Source organism: Megascapheus bottae, chromosome 1 (genome assembly GCF_031878675.1).
Source record: "Megascapheus bottae isolate mThoBot1 chromosome 1, mThoBot2.hap1, whole genome shotgun sequence".
Lineage (NCBI taxonomy): Eukaryota > Metazoa > Chordata > Mammalia > Rodentia > Geomyidae > Megascapheus > Megascapheus bottae.
The window spans coordinates 318,700-343,335 of NC_143509.1; the positions used below are offsets into that span (position 1 = coordinate 318,700).

At 65.1% G+C, this 24,636-nt stretch overlaps 1 protein-coding gene across 1 annotated transcript; it reads left to right on the top strand.

The window, feature by feature from the left end:
• The first annotated feature begins 707 nt into the window (after positions 1-707).
• On the top strand, positions 708-24,557 carry Mast3 (microtubule associated serine/threonine kinase 3). Its single transcript, XM_090351475.1, has 28 exons — positions 708-746; positions 5,625-5,656; positions 7,190-7,279; positions 13,336-13,424; positions 13,504-13,564; positions 13,996-14,074; positions 14,299-14,456; positions 14,542-14,617; positions 14,715-14,921; positions 15,109-15,210; positions 15,342-15,474; positions 16,822-16,880; positions 17,170-17,255; positions 17,359-17,567; positions 18,041-18,179; positions 18,456-18,588; positions 18,745-18,910; positions 19,084-19,185; positions 19,567-19,689; positions 19,996-20,105; positions 21,526-21,662; positions 21,945-22,171; positions 22,319-22,534; positions 22,786-23,012; positions 23,109-23,231; positions 23,318-23,451; positions 23,524-23,705; positions 23,936-24,557. Exons 1-28 carry the CDS (start codon positions 708-710, stop codon positions 24,469-24,471), a joined length of 3,975 nt encoding a protein of 1,324 aa, XP_090207601.1. The 3' UTR covers positions 24,472-24,557.
• The last annotated feature ends 79 nt before the right edge of the window (positions 24,558-24,636 follow it).

The following is a 24,636-nucleotide window of genomic DNA, read 5'->3' on the forward strand; positions in this document are numbered from 1 at the left end:
CGTGTGTGCTTTGGAAAACAGCTTGTCTCGGATTTAAAGCGGAGCCAACATATGGCCGCGGAAAGTCTGCTTCTAGTACTTTCTCGAGAGACTAGAAAACATATGTCCACCAAGCCAGACAAGTCAGAGTCTCGCCATTCAGAGCCAAGGACAGGGGAAGCCGAGGGGCCGTCCGGGGGCAGCCGGGGAGGAGGCACAGTGGAATATTATTTGGCCACAAAAAGGACTGCAGTGTTGACATTTGCTACCACTCGGATGAGTCATGCAAACACACCAGGGCCGAGTGGCAGAGCCCCAGCACTGTGTGGGACCAAGACTGGAAGCTTCCAGAACAGCAAGCCCACAGAGCCGGGGGGGGGGGGGGGGGGGCGACTGAGGGCGGAGGGCCCAGGGGGGCCCAGCCAGGGCCCGGGCAGGCCGGGCACAGGTGGGGTTCCCCTCCCCGGGGTCCCCGCTTCCTTCCTCTCTGGCGGGGACGGCCCTGCACCCCAGCTTTGGGGGCGCGGGGATTTGTTTCAAGATGTTTGTTGACTAGGCTGTGTGGAGGGGCGGGGCCCGATCGGGGGCGGGGCCTGTCCGGGGGCGGGGCCTGCGGCGGGGCGGGGCCTGGCCCGTCAGCTGACCCGGTCTGGCCAATAGCGGCGGGCGGCGGGGCCCGGCCGGCTGGGGCGGGGCCGGGGCGGGCGCGGCGCGCGGACTCGCTGGCCATGGACGAGCCGAGCCTCCTGCGGCGCCGCGGGCTCCAGGTGAGGCCTCGGCGCGCGGGCGGGCGGAGGGCGGAGGGCGGAGGGGGGGGCGGGGCCTCCGCCGGCCTGGGGAAACCGAGGCAGGGCGGGAGCGGAGGGCGTGTCCAGGTCGCGCCCCGGGCGGGCTCGCTCGCAGAGGCTGTTTGACCCGCCTGGTGGAAGGGGTGTCCCCGTGTGGCATGTGGGGAAACAGGCCGCCCGGGACCTCGCGGGGCTAGGGGCCGCGCTCCCCCTGCCCGCGGTCCCCTGACGGCCCGTCCCTGGGGGCGGCGAGCGAGGCCCCGTGGGCTCTCGGAGGTGGGCGACAGGTCATTGCCCGTGGGACGCCGGCCTGGGCCGTCGCCGCCCCGCCCCGCACCTGCCCAGCTCGAGTCCCACGCGGACCCAGGCTGTCAGACTGGGAAACTGAGGCCCGGCCCCGGGGCGCGCCCAGCTGCCTCTCAGGGCCTGCCAACAGGTGTGGACCTCGGGGAAGGGAGCGAGAGGCCCTCGGGGCTCCTGGCCTCAGTTTCCCCGTTTGAAGTAGCCTGCTTCGCTGGCCTCTGGGATTGTGTGTGGGGCCGACTGTGTCACCGGAGGAGTTCAGGGTACTTCCCCCACCTCCGCAGAAACGGTGCCTCAGTTTACCCAGCTGTGATCCCCTAGATGGGCGGAGAGACCTCCAGGCTGCCTCTCGTCTGGTGCCCTCTGTGTTGGTGTGACAGCTTTGGGAAGCTCCCAGGTCTGAGGGAGAGGCCACCCGTCCTTTCCCCTTCCCACATTTACTGGGCGCTTCCTGGGCGCCAGGCCCTGGAGAGACGGCGGGCGCCCTGGCTTCTGGGGGGCCCTGGGGCAGGGGAGCCCGCGGGGTCTGGCCCTCCGGATGGAGAGGTGGCTGGCCCTGGGGGGGGGGGCGGGAGGCCTGCTTGGAGCCCTAGTTAGATGCGAGCCCCGCCCTCGGCCTCTTAAAATAGAGAAGCCGCCTCCGGGTAGGCGAATGGGGGTGCTGCTGACGTCAGGAGTGGGCCCTGTTCCCTGAGGGGGCGCAGACACGCCAGATGCCGAGTCCTGCTGACAGGAGGAGAAACTGAGGCTCTGGAGAACACGGCCGTGGACAGCCCGGCTCTCACCGGGGAGCCCGACGCGTCCGCGCGCTCCCTGGCGCCCCCAGGCCCCGGCGATCTGTGCCCTGGAGCCGCGGTGCCTCGGAGCCGGACGCCCCGGTGCAGGGCGCGGGCCCGAAGGACTCCCGGCAGAGGCCCGAGCGCCGGCTGGTGTCCGGGTGATTTTGAGGAAGTTGCACTTCCTCCGGAGCGCGAAGGGAGCTTGGGCTCGGGGAGGCCGCCCCAGGCCGTGCACGGGGTGAGGGACCCCTGCGAAGCCCGTGAGGGTCGGGCGCACGGGAAGGCCGAAGAGGAGATGGAAATAGTAATAACGCGCTAGGGTGATAACGGTGCCTGCCGATAACTCCCCTGCACACGGGGTCCAGGGGGATAAACGGGCCCCGAGGGGCGGGCGACCCGGGCGGGCCCCGCTGGGCTCCACCGGGCGCGCGGGAAGGCGGCGCCGCGGTTCCCCAGGTCCAGCGCCGGGCTCTGGGGAGGCGGGGTGGGGAGCGCCGCAGCCAATCAGGTGGCAGACCGCCTCCAGCAGCCAATCAGATCTCCGGCGGGCCGCCTCCAGCAGCCAATCAGATCTCCGGCGGGCCAAGTGCAGTCCAGCGGGTCCCCGAGCGGCTGCGGGGCCGGAGCGGGACTGACAGGTGCGCCCGGGGCGTCCAGCCGGGCCGCGCAGCCCCGGGCGAGGGGCAGGGCGCCCAGGGCGCGGGGCAGAGGCTGAAGCTTCCCTGGAGACAGAGGAGGTGACCAGGGCGTCAGCGGGGCCTTTGTCCCGAGAGGCCCCTCGGAAGGCCTGGCCCTCCCTCCCTCCCAGTGGCTCGGTCTCCTCCTCCATCCTTGCAGAGTCTAAGGTCGCCCGCTCCTCCAGGAAGTCCTCCCCATGCTCCGCCCCCTGGGGGCGCGGGGCTGCCGGCTCTCGCCGGCTGGGGGCCCTTCTGCCGCTCTCCGAGGCCCCCACTTCCCTTCTCCTGGTACTTGGCGAATTTGGGACATCTGTCTCCAGACACCAGGCTGTTTCTGCCTGCTTCCAAATGGGGAAACTGAGGCACGGGCGTTTGCGCAGTGGGGAGCCCACGATGTGGAGAGGGAAGGAAGGCGGGGCGCTCAGGGGCTCCCCACCTACCTCGGGACCCCCAACACGAGATCGCAGTCACTCCGGGGACCCCCGCCACCCCGGGACCCCGCCAAGCCCCCTCCCCAGCCCCAGCCGGCGTCCTGCGCCCCGTCCTTTCCAGCCCCTGCGATCGGCTGCTGGGCTGCGGGCGTCACGCGTCGCCGTGGCGGTCGCCGCCGGGGTGGACTCCGGTGCCCACCCTGGTAAATGTGGCCCGCGACCCGGCGCCTGCGCCCGGCGTGCCTCGGAGAGACGCCCCGGGACCCCGCACCCGGACCCCCAGCCTCGGTTTCCCGCCCCTCGGCGGGATGGCGGCCGCCAGGGGCCCGCAGCCCTCAGGGAGGCCCCGGCCCCCGCCCTGGCCCCCACGCAGCCCCGCGCCTGCCATCCCGCCGTTCAGGAGGCTGAGAGCTCGTCTCCAACGAAAGCCGGAAGGTCGCTGTGGCCCAAGTGGTAGAGCACCAGCCTGGAGTGAAAAAGCTCGAGGACAGTGCTCAGGCCCTGAGTTTCAGCCCCAGGACCAGCTCAGAAAGCAGGGGGGTGGGGATAGAGGGGAAGGAAAGATGAAGGAAGGAAGGAGAGAGGGGGCCAGGAGTCTGGCCTAGTGGTAGAGTGCTTGCCTAGCATGCATGAAGACCCGGGTTCGATTCCTCAGCACCACATACCTAGAAAAAGCTGCAAGTGATGCGGTGGCTCAAGTGGCAGAGGGCTGGCTTTGAGGAAAAAGCCCAAGGACAGTGCTCAGGCCCTGAGTTCAAGCCCCAGGACTGGCAAAAAAAAAAAAAAGATTTGAAAGAAAGAAAGAGACTGGAAGGAAGGAGAGAAGGCAATCCCACAGGCAGGTGGACTCTGGGCCACAGTGTGGGTCCCAGCGGACCCCACATTTTTGCCTTGCGTGTGGATGGGCCAGGGTAGGTGCAGGCCAGTTTCCTGAGCTGTGCGCCATGCACACACACCACACCCACAACACCCAACACCCAGGGCTTCCTCACTCCTACGGCAGCCCCAAGAGACATCCCAGGCCCAGGCTGAGGCCCTAGGACATCTGTTTCCTGGGGGGTCGTTAGTTGTTTTATTTTTGCTTTTTGGACTTGGACTTTTGGTCCTGGGCTCTGTCCCTGGGCTCTTCAGATCAAGGCTACCACCCTAACCATGAGCTACAGCTCCACTCTGGTTCCCTGGTGGTTAATTGGAGATAAGAGTCCCACAGACTTTAGTGCCTGGGCTGGTTTTGAACCGAGATCTGCAGATCTCAGCCTCCTGAGTAGCTAGGATTATAGGTGTGTGAGCCACCACCTATGGATGTTTTTTCTTTTTCTTTTTCTTTTTCTTTTTCTTTTTTTGCCAGTCCTGGGCTTGAACTCAGGGCCTGAGCATTGTCCTTGCACCACTTTCAGCTTTTTTTTTTTTTTATGGTACTGAGGAATTGAACCTGGGTCTTCATGCATGCTAGGCAAGCACTCTACCACTAGGCCAAACTCCCCACCCCTGAGTTTTGTTTTTTTTGCCAGTCCTGAGGCTTGAACTCAGGGCCTGGGCATTGTTCCCGAGATTCTTTTGCTGAAAGCTAGAGCTCTACCACTTGAGCCACAGTGCCACTTCTGGCTTTTTCTGTGTGTATGGTTCAGAGGAATCAAACTCAGGGCTTCGTGCTTGCTAGCTACCACTAAGCCACCTTTCCAGTGTTGACTGTACATTTGCGACCCAGGGATATCTGTCTGTCTGTATGTACGAATCTATCAGTGTCTCTATACATCTATTTTTCAGTAGTATGTGTGTGTCCTTGGCTTGAACTCAGAGCCTGGGCTCTGTCCCTTTTGTTCAAGGCTAGCACCACAGTGCCACTTCCAGCTTTTTCTTTATGGTACTGAGAAATGGAACCCAGGGCTTCATGCATACTAGGCAAGCACTCTACCACTAAGCCACATCCCCAGAACTGGGTGGGCATTTTTTTTGCCAGTTGTGGGGCTTGAACTGAAGGCCTGAGCGCTGTCCTTGGACTTTTCTCAAGGCTAGAGCTCTACCACTTGAGCCACAGCACCACTTCCAGCTGTTTTCTTTGTATGTGGTACCGAGGAATTGAACCCGGGCCTTTGTGCATGCTAAGCAAGCACTCTACCAACTCTCGGCCCCTGGGTGGGCATTTTGGGCATTTTTGACACAGTAATATTTGTGTGTCTGTCTATTTATCTAGTGTCAGGGCCTGGGCACTGTCCCTCAGCTTTTTCACTGGAGTCTGGCACTCTTCGGCTTGAGCCACAGCGCCACTTTGAGGTGAACTGGGGATAAGAGAGTTGGGGACCTTGACGCCAGTTCTGGCTGTGACCGGAGATCCTTAGTGCTGAGCCTCCTGGGAAGCTGAGACTGCACCAGTGGTGCCCCTTTGTAGAGTTACTGTTTTGTGTGTGTTTTTTAATTGCAAGGAGGGTAAGATACCAGGTCTTCAGTGGCCTGTGGTGTGACTTACAGGTTAGTTACCTGTGGCCAGAGAGGACAGAGGTCCTGATGGTAGATGAAGTAGATGCCGAGGCTATGGACAGTTCAGGAATTAGGAAAGTGGGCCTGGTGGAGCAGGGGACAAGAGGGGCTGCTTTGGGGGTATAGGGGCTGAGGGCCAGGGGATCCCGGGCCTAGCAGCTGACCCCCTTTTTGTATGTCTCATTCCAGAAGGAGCTGAGCCTGCCTCGCCGGGGACGAGGGTGAGTGCACCAGGGCCTGTGGGTGAAGAATTAGCAATGTATTTGCCTACAGCACTAACCATCTGGAGGCTGCTCCACCGCCGTAGAACTGCTACCCAGGCCGGGCGTCCTGGCTACCCTGGCACTGCCATGGAGCAGGAGGCAGCAGGATGGAGATCTGAGGCCACTAAGGGGCTGTGGCTCATCGGCCACTTCCATCACCTGCCTCCCACATCCACGGGCCTGGATGCCCCCAAGAAGGCCAGCTCCCTTCTTTTGGGGAGCAAAAGCCTTGCTTGGCATCACCCCACCCCCCTGTGGGCTGCCATTTCCGGGTCCCCAGAGCTCATAGGACGATTTTGTTCAATGGTTTCCCGTGAGGAGGGGCTCGCCTTCCACGATGGCCTGAAAGTCCCCGGCGGGCCTAAGGGGGGGGTCACCTCAGGCACGTGCCTCGAGTCCCCCTGCGCACGGGCAGGGGAATGGCCGGCTGCTCGTGAGCGGAGAGGAAATTAAATCCAGGAAAGAGCCAGGGGCCTGCTGGCGGAGGCCGTGGGAGTGGTGACCAGATGATGTGGCGGAGGGGTCAGTGGGAGGTGCCGCCGTGACGGAACCCTGGCCTGTGGAAGTGATCGCGGACAGGGCCGGGGGAGGGCAGGTGGGGCGGGGGAAGGGAGGTGGCCATGCCCGCCCCGGCCACCGGGGCAGCTGGCGGGGCGGGGCGTCTCGCCGGCCAGGCCTGGGCCCTGGCAGCCGCCCTAGCTGGGGGCAGGGGGTGGGTGGCGGATCCACTCGAGGGCAAAGTCCGGGGCCGTGGGGAGGAAGGGCCAGGGCCTCCCTGCAGGGCGCCGCTCGCTGGCCACCTGCCCTGCGCCTCTGACGGGCTCCAGGGCCACCGGGGGCTGACCGGGAGCAGGGACAGGGGGCGCGGTGGGGGGGTCGGGCCACCCCAGGGCCCGGGGCGGGGATTGCGCCGCGAGGAAAGTCCTGTAGCCGCGGGTAGTCGTCGGTGGGCGTGGCCTCGGCGGGTGGGCGTGGCCTCGGCGGGTGGGCGGGGTGGAGGACAGTGCCGAGAAGCCTGTCAGGAGGTGCTGCCTGACTGGTGGGCGGGGTCGTGGGCCCGAGGGGGAGCTCTAGCGAGTGGGCGTGGAAAATCAGGTGGGGCGTGGCTGATTGGCCGATCGGGTGGGCACGTGGGCCAGGGGGGCGGTGCTGCGGGGCGGTGGGCGGGGCGGCTCAGGCTTCCTGCGCTCGGCGGCTTTCGCTGGCTGGGCCTGCGCAGGTGCAGCAGGAGCCCCGCCCGCCCCAGGGCGGAGAAACCCGCAGCTCAGCGCTCGCGCCTCGGCCCCAGTCCGCTCCCGGCCCCGGCATGAAGTCCCGCAGGGACAGGCTGCGCATCCCCGCGCTGACCCTCGAGTGAGTCCGGCGCCAGGGGCGGAGTGGGGCGGGGTCTCCCCGCCCCGCCGCCTCGGGGGAGCCCCCTGCGCCCCGGATCCCTCGCGGACCCGTGCGCAGCGCGGCCGCTGGGTCACTGTCCGCGGCCTTCCTTTGCAGCCTGTCCCCGAGCAGCCAGAGCCCGGCCCTGCTGAGCCCCAGCAGCCCCTGCAGCCCCGGCAGCCCGGGCCTGGGACTGCGCCCCTGGAGGTGAGTGAGAGCGCGTGGCCTCGCCCCTCCGGCCTCAGTTTACCCTTCATGGCGGTGGCTCCGCTGGGCCTCTCCGGGGCGGGGGGCGGGGTCCCGTCTTCGGCCTGGCCCTACGTGGGACAGGTGGCCGGGGCTCCAGCAAGAGCTGTCCAGACAGGTGCTGCGTTCCCAGGCTGCCTGCGGGGCACCCGGCGGTCAGCTGCCCCGGCCCCAGAGCCAGGCCCGAGGCGCCCTGCCCCAACCACTTCCCCAGAGGAGGAAACTGAGGCTCGGACCAGAGAAGCCTGTTCTCATTTGGGGTGTCTGGCGAGGTATCGGGGTCTGAGACCCGGGGAGGTCTCAGAGTCCTGCCACCTACCAGAGAGAATGCCGTGGACTCTTCCCTCACCTGGTGTGTTTTACACCTTAGTATGAATCTGCTGCGCAGTGCTCTCCATTGAACTGGAATGTGGAAAAAAGCCAAGCAAAAAAGGGGGAGGGATAGTGAACCTATCCTGGTTCCCTGCAGCAAAAGTTTAGTAGGTACCTAGGATTGTGTGGACCAGAGCCCCAGAGCCACTCGTTTGGGGGGGCTCTTGGTGGGCTAGAGGAAGCCATGAGTGTAAGTGTGACTGGATCACCTAGATTCTTTCTAGCAGAGGTGGTGTTTGTATCGCCACTGGGGACAGAGCCAGGGCAAGGTTGATGTGGGAAGGAGCGACAGCTGACAACCTGGGCCAATGTCCTGAGGCACGATGCCCACTTGATCAGCCTCTGGTTGCCTGCAGGGGTGAGGTGAGAAAGGTCTCCAGGGACAAAAATGATGTGGTCCTGAAGGAGAAGTAGTAAGGATGGTGAGGCCTGGAGTGGGTGGGCTGCCTGGTGGGAGGACCCCATAATGAGCTGCCCAGGAACAGGCTGGGAGAAAAGCCAGAAGAGAGGAGACTCTGATTCCTTGACCCCACCCCCAAGTGAGGGCTAGGCCAGAGGGAGGGGCCTCTGCTCTAGGCGAGGCTGAGGTTCCACTGGGGCTAGTGCTAGACCTCTGAGTCCCTGCCCTCGCCAGCAGAGGGCAGCAGAGGCCCACCACCATGGGGACCATAGCCCATCAGGGCCCCGGGTGTTGTTCTAATAAGATCTGGTGTTTATGTATCCCTATGTAGAGGGCTGTGATCCTCCCTTCCTCCACCTCCTCCTCTTGTGTGTGTGTGTGTGTGTGTGTGTGTGTGTGTGTGTGTAGGTTCCGGATCTTGAACTCTGGACCTGGGCACTGTCCCTGAGCTCTTCAGTTCAAGGCTAGCGTTCCACTTCCATGGTTAATTGGAGATAAAAGTCTCATACCCAGGCTGGCTTTGAACCATAATCCTCAATCCCTCCTGAGTAACTAGGATTATAGGTGTGAGCCACCAGCGTCCAGGTAGGGTTGTCTTCTTTTATTTTTGGCCTATAGTAGGACTCAAGGCCTGGGCACTGTCTCTGAGGCGCTTTGTGCTCAAGGCTAATGCATTACCACTTGAGCCACAGCACCACTCTGTAACACTGTCTTGTCCACATCTGTTTGGCATCTGCGATTATAGGCATGTGCAACTACATCTGGCATATTGGTTGAGACAGGGTCTTGTTCACTTTTCAACCTGGCTGCCTCGGGGCATCAGGTTTGCATGTGATCAGCGAGCTGGCCAGGTGACGTCCTGCGGCCTGTATCTGGTAGACAGCCAGTTTCCAATCGGTGCTTTCCCTGTGGTGGACAGGAAGGGCTCTCCTTGTGGGGGAGGAGGTGTGCTAGGAGGCTGTGGCCACCATAAGTGCCACTTAGGTGCCCGGGACAGGGTTGATCTAGGCATTCCAGATGCTGCTGGGGCTGTGGGGAGCCAGTCATGGAAGGTGGAGCTGGCAACGGCCATCAGAGATCAGCCTTTAGAATTCGCACAGGCCAGACAGAGGCCTTCTGGGCTATTTTCAGTGCCTAGATGGGTAACTGATGTCAGAGGGGTGTGGGAGAGGCTGCAGGGGAGGGGTCAGCAGTGGGCGTGGGGTGCAGCATTCAGGATTCCGTGCTCACACGAGGGTGGGGAAGGTCTTGGTCCTCACCCCACAAGTGGCCCCATAGGGACATTCCTGGTCCTCAAAGCAAGCTTAGAGTCCACTTTTCTCCAGAGGCCTCTACTTAACACCAGTTTATGATTGCCTCCACTTCCCCCCTCCACAGACTTGGGGTCCTATAGATGCAGTCAGACCACACCCCTCCCTGCTCTGACCCCTCAATGGCTCCCCCATCATTCATCTCTGGCACATGGATGGTCACCTCTGCGTGGGGCAGTTCTCCTCCCTTCCCTGGAGGCCCATAGTGCCAGAATGCCTCCTGACAGGGTCCTCAGGACAATCACCAGGATCAGTCACCATGTGCTAGGATGACCCTGCTTTCTTTCCCTTCTTCAGACTGGAGGTGAGGCTCAAGCAGTACAGCGCCCACCTAGCAAGTGCCAGGCCCTCAGTTCAAACCCCCAGCACCACCAAACCAAAATAACACAAGAAGCAAGCTGGGAAGGCAGACACTTGGGGCTCAGGCCTGAAATCCCAGGTACTCAGGAGGCAGGGATATAAGGGTTGAGATTCGAAGGCAGCGTGTGTGTGCATGTGTGTGTGTGTGTATGTGAGAGAGAGACAGACAGACAGAGACAGAGACAGAGATAGAGAGACAAAGCTTGAACTCAAAGCCTGGGCACTGTCCCTGAGCTTCTTTTGCTCAAGGATAGTGCTCTACCACTTGAGCTACAGGGCCATATCTGGCTTTCTTTGTGTATGTGGAACAGAGTGCATGCTATCACTAGGCCTCCATGTTATTTATCTGCAGTTAGCCATCGGAAAGCAGAAAGTAGAGCTCAGCTTTGTTGAAAAAGCTCAGGGACGATCACTAAGGCCCTGAGTTCAAATCCCCCAGTATGACCAGATCAAAACAAAAGAAAAGGCAGGTTGGCCCGGCCTGCCATGGGTCAGGCCCTGGATTTGATCCTCAGAACCGCAATGAAAATGCATTTGTGAGCTCATCTTCACTTATTCTTCCTGATTATTCTGTCTCCTATCTTTGACTGGCCCCTTCCGCAGGCAGGGCAGGGAACTGGGGTGCCCGGGGCCCCCGTGCGCTGCAGGGGCCAGGGAGAGATCCTGGCACTCAGCACACATCCAGGGGTGCCTGTGGAGAGACACCCGGCAGCGTGCGGACCCGGGGCGCGGGACTGGCGTGTGTAGGCGGACGCGGGGGTGCGTCTGGCAGTTCCTCGGTGCCGGGCTCCGCCCTCCGCCCGGGAGCGGGGGTGCTGGGGTGCCCCGCGTTCCCCGGCTCTTCCTGGTGTCCTCGCGGCCGCTGCTGGCGGAGCCCGTGGGGCCCGGAACCCAGGCCTGGGGGGCGAGGCCGCCCCGGGGCGGCTGCGGCCCAGCCCTGCCCGCCTCCCGCGGTCGCGGAAGGGAGGAGGGCCCTGACTGCGGGGCTCGCGGGCCGAGTCCACGCCCAACCGCGGAGCCTCGCCTGCGAGGCCGGAGGACCGACCGGGCGGGCGGAGCCGGCTTTCGCGGCCAGGCTGGGTGCTGGGCGGGTTGTGATCGCGGCAGTGCGCGGGGGCGCGGGGAGGGAGGGGGGCGGTGAGGGGACGGAGTCCTCCCACCGGGGACGACTGCAAGCCTCCCCGCCGAACGCTCCCCGGGTCGCCCCAGCCCCCGCGCCGCCCCGCCCCGCCCGCACCTCCCGCCGCCCTAGCAACGCCCCGCCCACACCGCCTCGACCCTAGCAACGCCCCGCCCACACCGCCCGGACCCTAGCAACGCACCTGCCGTCCGGCCTAGCAACGCCCTGCGGGGACTCCAATAATGCCCTCCCTCGCCTCCTCACTCTAGTGACGCCCCGCCCACGCGCAACCCGCCCCCCCCCCCCCCGCGACGCCCGGCCCACACGGCAGCACCCTAGCAACGCCCCGCCCACGCTGCCCGCCGTCTTAACGACGCCCCGCCCATGCCGCCCACGGCTCTAGCGAAGCCCCGCCCTTGCCGCCCGCCGTCCTAGCGACGCCACGCCCTACCGTGCGCACCCTTGGCGACGCCCCGCCCACTCTCGACACGCGGGCCGCGCTCCTCGCTTCCGCGTCGCTCGGCCCGGCCCCCGTCCGGGACCCGCCCCCGAGCTCGGCTGGGCGGGGCTCCCGGCCGCGCGCTTCCTCCTCGGCGACCCCCGCCCGGCCGGGTTGGACGAGGCTCGGGGCCGGCCCCGCCGCCGAAGCGTCCCGCCGCCGCCGGCTGCGCCCCCGCGCGTCTCGGGCCCCGGGCGGCGGCGGCGGCACAAAGGGACGCGGCAGGCATGTCGGATCCCAGCTACTGGACGGCGGTGGCGGCCCCGGGCCATCGCAGCCGCCTGGCCAAGGGCGCGCTGCTCCAGCGCTCCAAGAGGTAGGCCCGGCCGGGGTCCCCGCGGGGAGGGGCGGCCGGGGCCCCGTGCCCCGCGGCCCCCTGCTCCGGGCCCCCGCGCGCAGCGGGGCACCCCGGGAGACCCGGGCCGGCTTGCCCCCCCTCCTCGCCCGACGGAAATGTCGATCAGACGCCAACACCGAGCGCACGCGGCCGGCCGGGCCGTGCGCAGTGGTGGAGGCTGGGCCCCCCCGTCCGGCCGGCCCGCCCCCAGGCCTGGCTTCCGCCTCTCAGAGGCCAAGCCAGCGCCGCTCGTCGTTGACACGGGTTCAAATACCAGCTTAGCCACTGCCAGGTTGTGTGGCCTGACTGGGCTTTGGCTGTGGAACAGCTGGGGCTGGAGCGGGGCCCCGTGGGCACTGAGGTCCCGGGGTACGCAGTGGGCACTCAGGTGGCCGGGACGGGTGACCGCAGGTGCTCAGGGGTGACACATGTAGCCCGACCTGGAAGTTAGAGGGAGGCGCCCGGTGGACTTCCTGAAGGCTGAGGCAGTCGGGGTGCAGGGGCACAGCTGGCAGAGGTCGGAGGAAGTGGCCCGCGGGCTGGGCGGGGAGAGGCCCCCAGGAAGTCCTCCGCGAAACACCGAGCCTCAGTGGTCCTTCTGGGCCTCACATGAGCTGCTGACATCGGCGGCCTCAGTTTCCCAGCCTGGTACGAGTTGCGGGGTGGGGGTGGAAGCTGCACTTGCAGAGACATCCGTCAGTCTGTGAAAGGCCTGGGCCCAGGCAGTGCCCCGGACCTTCCATGCCCCTCCATGCAGAGGAGAAACGGAGGCTCGGGAGCCGGGCACACGGGCTCGGCTCCTCCAGCTCCCTGGTCCTTACACTGGCCACCTTCTTGGCAGCAGGGCCCGCGTCCCTGCTTCTCCAGCTCCCCCAGCCAGCAGAGCAGAGCAGCGTTGGTGGCTGGGGCCGCGTGGGCTGCGCACTTGTCACCCGCGGAGCCGTTGCTGGGCGACTGCTGAGGGGGGGGAAATGTGTTGCCCCAGGGCAGGGCAGGGCGGAGCTGGAGCTGGGTCAAGCCTGCCAGGGAAGCCTTCAGGGCCGCAGGCCGAAGGGCCCCCGGCACAGGAAGAGCAAGAAAGAAAATCTGGCAGGCAGTTCTGAGAACGAGAGTGTGGTCCTAAGCCAGTAGCCCCAGCTGTTCCCGCTGCGATCTGAGGATCCTGGTTCAACGTCAGCCAGGGCAGAAAAACCAGTGAGACACTTTTCTCCAATTAACCACTATAAAACCAGAAGTGGGGCTGTGGTCACTTGAGTGAAACAAGCGAAGGGATAACGCCCAGACCCCAACTTCAAGCTCCAGAACCCACCCACCCCAAAGTAATGTGGGTCCTGGTGGTAAAGCAGGCTGCCTCTGCACCTGTTGGGGGGCCCCAGATGGCGTTTTCAGGGGGAACTAGGGAGGTACAGGAAGTGGAGCCGGACTTGTCACCCAGGAGCTGGCTCCTCTGCCCTGCCTGCTGCTGCTCCTGGCTGGGGTTCTGGGGGCAGGGGGTGAGAGGGCCCCGCCCAGCCGCCGAGGCTCAGGCAGTTGTCCAGCCTGACAGCTGGTGTGGAGGAGCACCGAGTTTGAGAGCCTGCGAGCAGGCCACCTGCGACCTTGTCTCTCCATCCCCACAGCTGCCGAAGTGGAAACCGAAAAAGCCTGGTGGTAGGGACGCCATCGCCCACTCTCTCCCGGCCCCTGTCCCCGCTGTCGGTGCCCACGGGTGAGTGTAAGAGCAAATAGGGGGAGGCTGGCAGCCTCCGCACTCCATCCCTGACTCAGTTCCCGCCGTCCCCTTGCAGGCAGCAGCCCCCTGGACAGTCCACGGAACTTAGCTGCCATCAGCTTCCCCTTTGCTAGGAGGTGAGTGGGGAAGCCTGAGCAGGGTGGGCTGGGGCAGTGTTCTTCCTCCCGTGTCCTGGCCTGCTTGCTGGTGGACCCTTCTCAGTCTGGTCTCTGGCCCATGTCGTCACCGCCTGTAAGTGGACAGGAGTCTGGAGACACACCAGTGCAAGAACCATGAACCCCCAGTGCCAACCTCCACCTTGAGAGAGGACTGTAGCCTTCCTCTCCCTGGAGGAGGAGGCAGGAATCCGCCTGCGAGGCCTCCAGCCAGGGGTGGCCACTGCATCTGGCCCCTAGGCACCTCGCAGGCCCAAGCTTGACGGAAGTGGTCCCGGAGGCCGGAAGACAGCACACTGGCCGCTGGGCTGACCCCGCTGGGGCTCTCAGACACACCTTCCCGTGCGCCCGCGGACCGGCGTTCCTCCATCTCCTCTCCTTGTCCTCTGCAGGGCAGACGGTAGAAGATGGTCCCTCGCGTCTCTCCCATCTTCTGGCTATGGCACCAACACCCCCAGCTCCACAGTTTCGGTACCTGCAGCTTCGGGGTGGGCGACTCACGCGGTGCCTGCCCCTCCGCGGGCCCCCAGGTCCATGTCCCCACCCTGACCCCAAGATCCCCCAGTCGGGAGGGAGGGCACAGATGTCCTTAATTTGATCGAAGGAAGATCTAGAGCTGCAGGCGGGGAGGGTGGGGGATGCACCCCCGGGGGGGGGTGTCGGGGGCCTGGCCCTGACCCCCTCTCTCCCGGCAGTCGAGCTCATCCTCTCGGGAGCGCCTCCACCAGCTTCCCTTCCAGCCCACACCCGACGAGCTGCACTTCTTGTCCAAGCACTTCCGCAGCTCCGAGAGCGTGGTGGACGACGAGGGCGGCCGCTCCCCGCGCATGCGCCCCCGCTCCCGCAGCCTGAGGTGCGTCCGGCCCCTCCCCGTCCTCCCTCTGCTTCCCACCCAGGTCCGGGGTCCCAAGCCCGCCCGCCCTCGTGTCCCTTCGCAGCCCGGGACGCACGTCGGGGACCTTTGACAATGAGATCGCCATGATGAATCACGTGTACCGAGAGAGGTTCCCCAAGGTGGGCCGCGGCCCCCGCCCCGCGCCTGTCCCTCGCGTCCCTCCCCGACCCCCCCTCGGAGCCCCCACTCCTGACTCGGCCCTCGCGCCCCGCCCAGGCCACGGCCCAGATGGAGGGCCGCCTGCAGGACTTTCTGGTGGCCTACGCGCCCGACGACGCCCGCCTGGCCGATGGCGTCCTGGGCTTCATCCACCACCAGATCGTGGAGCTGGCCCGGGACTGCCTGGCCAAATCCGCCGAGGCCCTGGTCACCTCGCGGTACTTCCTGGAGATGCAGGAGAAGCTGGAGCGGCTGCTGCAGGACGTGCGTGGTGGGCGTGGCCGCGGGTGGGCGGGGCGCCGCGTGGGCGGGGCTCTGGGCGGGCGGGACCTCGTGTCGCCACGCCCACCCCGTGGCAGGGTCTGGGTGTCTCCAGCTCTGCTGCCGCGGTTGATTCGAGGCGATCCCAGGCCCAGCCAGGCGGGCCGTGGTGACGCTCGCCCCTCCGCAGGCCCACGAGCGCTCGGACAGCGAGGAGGTGGGCTTCATCGTCCAGCTGGTGCGGAAGCTGCTCATCATCATCTCGCGGCCGGCTCGGCTCCTGGAATGCCTGGTGAGGCCTGGACAGCAAGCCCGAGACTTGCCAGTGCTCGGGGCGGGGGCGGGAGCAGGAGCTGGGGGCTGACGGGGCCTTGAGCTGAGCTGGAGCCTGAGCTCTGCTTTCTCGGCCTCTTTGCTGTCCAGGAATTTGACCCTGAGGAGTTTTACCACCTGCTGGAGGCGGCTGAGGGCCAGGCCCGGGACGGCCAGGGCATCAAGACGGACCTGCCACAGTACATCATTGGACAGCTGGGCCTGGCCAAGGACCCGCTGGAGGGTGAGCTGGGCATGGGGAGAGGAAATGGGCCCAAGGAGGTGGGTGTGGAGCCCACTCTCCTCGCTGTCCTTTTTATTATATTTTGTTTTTTTAATGCGTCATGGGGCTTGCACTCTGCCTGGGCGCTGCTGTCTCTGAGCTCATCAGCTCAAGGCTACCACCCTACCCTGGAGCCAAGCCCTACTTCCCATTTTCTAGAGATTAACTGGAGATAAGATTCTCTCTGGCTGGCTTTGAACCTTAATCCTCAGATCTCAGCCTCCTGAGTAAGTAGGATGACAGGCGTGAGCCACCACACCCAGCTTTGCTGCCTCCTTTATGCCATCTCTTGGCCACTGGACACCCATGGTCTCTGTGCCTGTAAACAGAATACCAGAAGGGGCCGAGGGCTGGGGACGCTGTGCAGGTTGACCACTAGCGTAGCATCTGCAGGCCCCTGGTTCTACTCCCTGCACCTCAAGACGAGCGAGGCCAGAGCAAGAATAGTTTGGTAAGCCAGGCCCAGGGAGGGCCACCAAGATGGCGCAGGAGCCCGGGGTCACCCCAGGCCGCAGAGGGAGAGCGTCCCCTAATCCAGGGCTGAGCACTGGCCTTGTGCTTGTCGCCCAGGGAGCTGCTGGGCAGGCAGACGTAGGATTTGGGCCTGAGGCTAGCCTTGGGCAAAAGTGACTCTTTAGGAAATAAAGCTAACAAGGGCTGGGAATGTGGCTTAAATGGTAGAGCAGGGGACCCCTGGCCTGGCCTTGGTGGCTGAGCTTGCAGAGGCAGATTCCACGCAGTGTCCTGGAACAGAGTACAAAAGGATGGAGAGAGACTGGATTCAGACTCTGGCCTCCAGCCCCTTAGAGGCCCTTGACCCTGGCACCAGCCTCAGTTTATGGCCACAGCTCTGGTGACTGCGGGACTGGTGACCGCAGGGCTTGTGGCACTGTGGCTCTGGTGCCCGTTTTCACCATGGCCACCCAGGCAGCACCCTGGCTGAGGGAGAGGTTAGAGCTCAGGCCCCCTGTCCAGTGCTCAGATGGGAGAAGCCCAGTGGACTCACTGAGCCTTCTAGAGTGTTCCTTAATCCTGGCTTCAAGACAAGGTAGTTGGGCCTGCATCCTTGTCCCCAGCCCAGGAGGGGCCCAGTTGAAGCTGTTGAAAGCCCCTCCCCAGCTGGTCCTGGACCGCAGCATACAGGAGGCTTGTGAGTTCCAGGCCAGCCTGTGCTTGCTTCACAGTGGGACCAGGTCTGGGGAATACTAACAGCTCCTGGGCTGGGAATGTGGCCTGGTGGTAGCATGCTCCCCTCGCATACTAATAACAACAACAACAAAATAAAAGGGCTCTTCCTTCAACTTGTAGAAATGGTGCCTTTGAGTGATCTTGAGGAAGGACAACCCGCAGCCCCGGAGTCTCCAGAGGTGAGCCCCTGGGCGGGCACCGTTCTCTGTGGTTCTTTGAGGGGTATTACAAGTGAAGGTCAGTTTGTTGAGCTGGTTGTGCACTGGACAGACGGAGTGTGTCCTAGTGGTAGAGTGTTGGCCTAGTATGCATTCCTGGGTACCACATAACTCTCAGAGCCTGGGGTGCTGGGTGGTGAGGTGTGCGAAGGACAAGGGTGGGCACAGCCCCTGGGCTTGGGGTGGCTCTGCCGCCAGGGACTTTCCGGCCCCCCACCCCCACCCCCTGAGCCCCTGCTCCCGTCCCCAGAACCGAGGCCTGGTGGGCCCGTCCCGGAGGAAGCCGTGTGAGAGTGACTTCGAGACCATCAAGCTGATCAGCAATGGGGCGTACGGGTGAGTGCTCGGGAGCCGCCTGCCAGCGGCTGGGCCGTCCCTGAGGGAGGGGCGACGGGAGGCCCCGCCCGACCCCAGCGCCCGCCCCGCCTCCCCGCCGCAGGGCCGTGTACCTGGTGCGGCACCGGGAGACCCGGCAGCGCTTCGCCATCAAGAAGATCAACAAGCAGAACCTGATCCTGCGGAACCAGATCCAGCAGGTGTTCGTGGAGCGCGACATCCTCACCTTCGCCGAGAACCCCTTCGTGGTGGGCATGTTCTGCTCCTTCGAGACGCGCCGCCACCTCTGCATGGTCATGGAGTATGTGGAGGGTAGGTGGGGCGGAGCCGGGGATGGGGCGGGGCGGGGCCTGGAAAGGGGGCGGGGCCGGGATTGGAGATGGGGCGGAGTCAGGTTTGGAGGCGGATCCCTGGATGGGGCGGAGCCGGGGAACGGGGCGGAGTCAGGGACGGGGTGTGGGCGGGGCGGAGTCAATGGTGGGGGCGAAGCCGGGGAACGGGGCGGAGTCAGGGGTGTGGGCGGAGCTGGGGAATGGGGCGGAGTCAGGGACCGGGGTGTGGACGGGCAGAGTCAGGGTGGGGGCGGAGCCAGGACCGAGGTGTGGATGGGGCGAGGTGTGGATGGGGCGGAGTCAGGGGCGGGGCGGAGCCAGGACCGGGGTGTGGGCGGGGCAGAGTCAGGGATGGGTGAGGAGGCAGGGGCAGAGGAGGGGGGAGGGGGCACGGAGGGGCCGGGGCAGGCACTGCGCACAACTTTCGGTGCCTCGCCCCCACCCCACCCCCAGGCGGCGACTGCGCCACGCTGCTGAAGAACATGGGCCCGCTGCCCGTGGACATGGCGCGCATGTACTTCGCCGAGACGGTGCTGGCGCTCGAGTACTTGCACAACTACGGCATTGTCCACCGCGACCTGAAGCCGGACAAGTGAGCCGGGCCGAGGGCCGGGGCGGGGCGTGGTCACTGGGCGCAGCCCAGATCCTGGAGCAGAGTCTCGTCCGGGCATTGGGGTGGAGTGCTGGGGACGTGGTCAGATTACTGGGGTGGGGTGGAACTAGATGGTCTGGAGCATGGACCTGGGCGTGGTGAGATTTTTGGGGTTCGGCCAGATGATGAGGGCTGGACAGGCTGGGGGCCGGGCTTTGTGGCCCGGAGTCCAGCTGTGTCCCCCGCTCCAGCTGCACCTGCTCCTCTTTCCTGCAGCCTGCTAATCACCTCCCTCGGGCACATCAAGCTGACCGACTTCGGCCTGTCCAAGATCGGGCTCATGAACATGGCCACCAATCTGTACGAAGGCCACATTGAGAAGGACGCACACGAGTTTGTGGACAAGCAGGTGGGCCTGGGTGTGGATCTGCCTCAGATGCAAGCGAAATGGGAGAGTATGGAGGAGAGCAAGCCCATGCTTCCCTAGCCTGGCCCGCAAGACCTGTCTCCCAGGAGCCTGCTCCAGGCCCAGCCAGCCTCAGTTTCCCCGTCCTGCCCCACCCAGGTGTGCGGGACCCCGGAGTATATCGCGCCCGAAGTGATATTCCGTCAGGGCTACGGGAAGCCGGTGGACTGGTGGGCCATGGGCGTCATTCTGTACGAGTTCCTGGTGGGCTGTGTGCCCTTTTTCGGAGACACGCCTGAGGAGCTCTTTGGCCAGGTGGTCAGCGGTGCGTCCCCCCCAGCTGGGCAGTCTCAGCCCCAGCCTGTCCAGGTCCAGGCCCCAGGGGGGCCGAGTGCAATGTAGTGGGGACTCAGCCAGGGTAGGGTGGCTGGTGGTGCATGGGTGACCTGGCTAGCCTGGGGTGCTACAGGGCCCACCCTCACTGCATGCCTCCTCCAGACGACATCATGTGGCCGGAGGGGGAGGAGGCCCTGCCAGCAGAGGCCCAGGATCTCATCACCCGCTTGCTACGCCAGAGCCCCAGGGAGCGTCTGGGCACTGGTGCGTCTGCCGCGTGCGTCTGGGGCATGTGCGTGTGCTGCTGGGGTGTGTGTGGCTGGGGTGTGTGCTGATGGCCCTGGGAGAGGGGCTGGGTGTGGTAGCACACGTGGCGTAGTCCCAGCATTCACAGGGTAGAAGGAAGCAGGAGGGTTCTGCAAACTTGGAAGGAGGAAGGGGCATACAATCCGGAAACTTTGCAGAACCTCCTACATACAGGCTCTTGAAGGCACAGCTGGGGCTGGAGGTGGTGGGCACAGGGGCCTGTCCCACTCTTGGGGAGGAAACTGGAGAAAGGGCCCTGCTTGGCCTCCAAAGCTAGCAGAGGAACAGTAGAGCCCCAGGGTGGGGTGGGCCAGGGTGTGAGCTACCACGTGTCTGCAGGTGGCACCCACGAAGTGAAGCAGCACCCCTTCTTCTGGGCCCTGGACTGGGCCGGGCTCCTGCGACACAAAGCTGAATTTGTACCTCAGCTGGAAGCAGAAGATGACACCAGCTACTTTGACAGTATGTCCTGGGCTCCGCCCAAGCTGGGCCCCTCACCCTCCATCGGGTGGGTTCCAGAAGCCCCCATCCCCCAGGCCAGGACCCACTCGGGTGTCTCAAGGGGGAACTGAGGCAGGGGCCTGTGGGCATGCCTAGACACAGATATGTCCATGTCCCGCTAAGTGCAGAGGCTCCGTGTTCCACTGCTACTTCTCTCTGAAATGTTCTGCCCCCATGCACCCAGCACCCTAAGCCCTGCTCAGCTCAGGGTCTCTGCACTTGCTGCCCGGCTCTGAACGCCCAGGCTGCCCTGCCTGTCCCCCACAGCCCGCTCTGAGCGGTACCGGCACCTGGGCTCCGAGGACGAGGAGACCAATGACGAGGAATCCTCCACCGAGATCCCGCAGTTCTCCTCCTGCTCCCATCGCTTCAGCAAGGTGGGCGGGGCTGCTGGGGAGGCTCCCGAGGCGGGGACTGGCGTGGCCAGGCTGCCATGGTCGGGGTTGGCATGGTCAGAGCTTGTGAGGCTGGGCTGATGTGGCTGGGGATGCGTCATCTCATGGCAAAGTCTACTTTCCTGCCAACTTGCAGCAGGGCTCATCAGAGTCCCATGTTGTGCAACCCCGTCTCTGTCTGCTTTCAGACCATTTCTGCCCTCCAGAGGAGACCCTGGGCTCCCCCCACAGCCCCCCCCCCCCCCGTCCCTCTCCACCCTCCCCCTTTCCTCCCCTACAGCTCCCTGTCCCTCCCAGCCTCCCCATCTTTCCTTGGCCACCTCCTGCCTCCCAGTCTCGATAGCTGCTGCTCTGCCTCCCGCAGCTCCAGTGTCTACTATCCCCCACACAGGTGCATCTCTCGCACCACACGGCGTCTGCCTAGCCACTGTCCCTCATTGTCATTTCATCGTGCCAGAGCTTTCTTTGTTGTTTTTCGTGGCTTTGTAGTAGTTCCCTGTGGGCAGGCCTGGCAAGGGGAGCAGCCGGCCACCCACAGCCTTACCAGTTCAACTTAAATGCCTCCCTCTGTGATTTGACTCAATGCTCTGGGGCTGAGCCCTAGCAAAGGGAGAACCTTCTGCTGGATGGCAGGCAGGAGCCTGCAGTGGCTCTCCGGGTCCACGCAGGGTCTGCAGGGTCCACACAGCATCTGCTTCAGCTTTGTGTAGTGGCTACAGGTCCTGCTGTCTGCAGGGCTGGGGTCAGGAGGTCCTGGGGCTATAACAGAAGAAGCTGGGTAAACTGCTGCCTCTAACCTCCACAGTGCTCACTTTTTTTCTTTCTTTTTTTTTGTAAGTGGTGAGGCTTGATCTCCGGCCTGGGTGCTGTCCCTGAGCTCAAGGTTACTGCCCTACACCTGGAACCCCAGCACCACTTCCTGTTTTCTGATGGTTAATTGGAGATAAGAGTCTCAGGGTCTTTAGTTGCCCGGGCTGGCTTTGAACCTTGATCCTCAGATCTCAGCCTCCTGAGTAGCTAGGATGACAGGTGTCAGCCCTTGTGCCTGGCTCCCTTTGCTTTTTCTGTTTGTTTTTTATTTTCTGCCAGTCCCAGAGCTTGAATTCCGGGGCTGGGCACTGTCCCTGGCCCTCTACCATTTGAGCCACAACTCTAATTCAGGCATTTTTGCTGATTAATTGGAAGTAAGAGTCTCATGGCCTTTCCTGTCCAGGATGTCTTTGAACCTCTATCCTCAGACCTCAGCCTCCTGAGCAACTGGGGTGGTGAGTGTGAGCCACCAATGCTCAGCAGCTTTACTTGTCCTGAGTCAGGGTCTCAGTGCAGCCCAGGCTGACCCACCATCCTGCTTCTACCCCTGTGGCTGCTGCCCTAGCCTGGTTCCTGTCTGGTCACCCCTCAGGTGTACAGCAGCTCCGAGTTCCTGGCAGTTCAGTCCACCCCCACGTTCTCTGAGAGGACCTTCAGTGAGGACCGGGAGGAGGCCTGGGAGCGCAGTTGCGAAGGAGAGAATGGCCGTTGGCTGAGCACCGATGTCCGGTAGGGTGCCAGGCAACAGATACTAAGTTTGATGTTGGAGGAGCTTCCCAATGGCTCTGTAGAAAAGGGGAAACCTCTTCATCCCCCTGACACCTTTTCCCCTTTTCTTTGGTCTCTACACAAGAGCCAACACTTCACACAACTACTCACCCTCCAAAGCTCAGACCCTCCGGTGTTTACTAGCCTGGGGTTGGTTTTACAGGAATTCTCTGAGTAGGGCTGCTTCCCCTAGACCTGGCCCGCTCTCTGCCGGCCCGAGTGACGGGCTCCCCCTTCCTGCAGGCTGAGGTCCTGGACATCCTCGGGCTCCTCACAGCCCGAGCGCGGCCCCAGCCCTTCTCTCCTGGGCACTATCAGCCTCGACACCATGCCCAAGTTCGCCTTCTCCTCGGAAGACGAGGCTCCAGGCCCAGGCCCTGAAGACCCCAGGAAGCCGGTGTTCATTCTAGGGGAGCCTGACCCCCCTCTGCCCACCACCCCTGTCACTCCAAAGCCTTCCAGTCTTTCTGGTAGGTAGGGCCTGGAGAAGAAGGGCATCTGGTCCCAGGGGGGGGGGGGGGGGGGGGGGGGGCTACTGGAGATGGGTGGGGGCGGAGGGGCGGCTGGGGTCACAGGGCTGACACAGCTTGGTGCCCGCTGACCCTGCCACCCTGCAGCAGACGCCACGGCGCTCAGCCACGCCCGCCTCCGGAGTAACAGCACCGGAGCCCGGCACTCCTCCGCGCGGGCTCTGGACGCAGGCCGGGGCCGCCGACTCGGGGGCCCCAGAGACCCGGCCCCGGAGAAGTCCCGGGCCTCGCCCGCCGGGGGCAGTGGGGGCCGCGTGCCCAAGTCGGCATCGGTGTCTGCGCTGTCGCTCATCATCACCGCAGGTAACCTGGGGAGCCGGGGCGGAGCCTGGGGCGGGGCGGGGCTTGGCGGGGGCGGAGTCGATCCGGGGCGGAGCTTTGGGCGGGGCGGGACCTGCGGGGGCGGAGTCGGTAGGGAGAAGCCTGGGGCGGGACCGAAGAGGGGCGGGGCCCGGGAGGGGCGGAATCTAGTTAGGGGCGGGGCCGAAGAGGGGCGGAGTCGGAGCCTGGCAGGGGCGGTGCCCCAGCGAGCCCCACCTTCCGCTCCACTGCAGATGACGGCAGCGGAGGCCCTCTCATGAGCCCGCTGTCCCCGCGCTCTCTGTCCTCCAACCCCTCGTCCCGGGACTCGTCGCCCAGCCGAGACCCGTCGCCTGTGTGCGGAAGTCTGCGGCCGCCCGTGGTCATCCACAGCTCGGGGAAGAAGTTCGGCTTCAGCCTGCGCGCCATCCGCGTCTACATGGGCGACAGCGACGTCTACACCGTGCACCACGTGGTCTGGGTGAGGGCCGGCCCGAGGGCGGGGGACAGGGCCCCTGCGGCCGGCCGGGGGAAGGGGGGGCCCCGGCCCCTGACCTCGCCGACCCACCACCCACAGAGCGTGGAGGAGGGCAGCCCCGCGCAGGAGGCCGGGCTGCGCGCGGGGGACCTGGTCACCCACATCAACGGGGAGTCGGTGCTGGGGCTGGTGCACGTGGACGTGGTGGAGCTGCTGCTCAAGGTGAGGGCGCCCGGCCGGGACCGAGGGGTGCGGGGGTCCACCCGCACCGCGCCGGCTGCGTGAACCTGGGCCGCCCCTCCCCGCAGAGCGGCGGCAAGATCTCGCTGCGCACCACGGCGCTGGAGAACACGTCCATCAAGGTGGGCCCGGGGCGCAAGGCCGCCAAGGGCCGCATGGCGCGCAGGAGCAAGCGCAGCCGCCGGCGGGAGACGCAGGACCGGTGAGCACCGCGGCGGGGCCCGGGGTCCCCAGCCCGCACCGCCACCAAGCCTCACCCCCTCCCGACCCCTAGGCGGAAGTCGCTGTTCAAGAAGATCTCCAAGCAGTCCTCGGCGCTGCACACCAGCCGCAGCTTCTCCTCCGGGCTCCACCACTCACTGTCGTCCAGCGAGAGCCTGCCCGGCTCACCCACTCACAGCCTCTCCCCGAGCCCCACCATGCCCTGCCGCAACTCGGCCCCGGAGGCCCCCGCAGGTGGGTGTGCAGCCCGCCTGGAGTGAGGACGGACGGACGGACGGACGGACAGCACTGGGGACCCACAGGGAGGTTCTGGGAGGAGGAGAGGGCAAAGGAGCTGGGGCTCCGATGGCGACAAGGAGTTCGGCTGATGTGGGTCACGGGAACTCCCCGGGAAGAACGGGCGCCTGGCAGGTCTGGCCGGAGCCGCGCCCGCCTTCAGGCTGGCACCCCGCCTGTCCCCACAGAGGCGGCCTCCCCGCCCAGCGCCTCCCCGGGCTCCAGCAACCCGGCGTCCCCCGCCGCCGCCGGCCACGCACGCCCCAGCTCCCTGCACGGCCTGGCCGCCAAGCTGGGGCCGCCGCGGCACAAGTCCGGCCGGCGCAAGTCCGCCAGCAGCATCCCGCCGTCGCCGCTGGCCTGCCCGCCCGCGCCCGCGCCCCGCGCGCCCTCGCCGCTGCCCGGCCTGGGGCCCGCGCGCTCCCCGCGCCTGCTGCGCCGCGGCCAGTCGGCCGACAAGCTGGGGCTGGGCTGCGGCGAGCGGGCCGACGCGGAGGCGGGGCGGCGCGGCCGGGGCGCCGACGCCGAGCTGGTGGTCATGCGGCGGCTGCACCTGTCCGAGCGCCGGGACTCCTTCAAGAAGCAGGAGGCGGTGCAGGAGGTGAGCTTCGACGACCCGGCGGAGCCCGCCGAGACCCGGGCGGAGGCCTGGGCGGAGGACCGGGCCTCGCCATCCCGCGCGGTGCCGCACATCGCCGTGCACCTCCCGGGCGCGGCGCACTGACGCCCCGGCGGCCCGCCGCGCCCCCGCCCGCGCCCTGTACATAGCCCGCGCTTGCAACTAATTTATTACTTCCGAGGAGCGAGCGCAGCCGCCCGCGCAGCCGCACTCGAGCCCAGACAGAAGCACTTCGGCCAGGTCCGCGTGTCCGTGTTCCCCTGTGTGTCC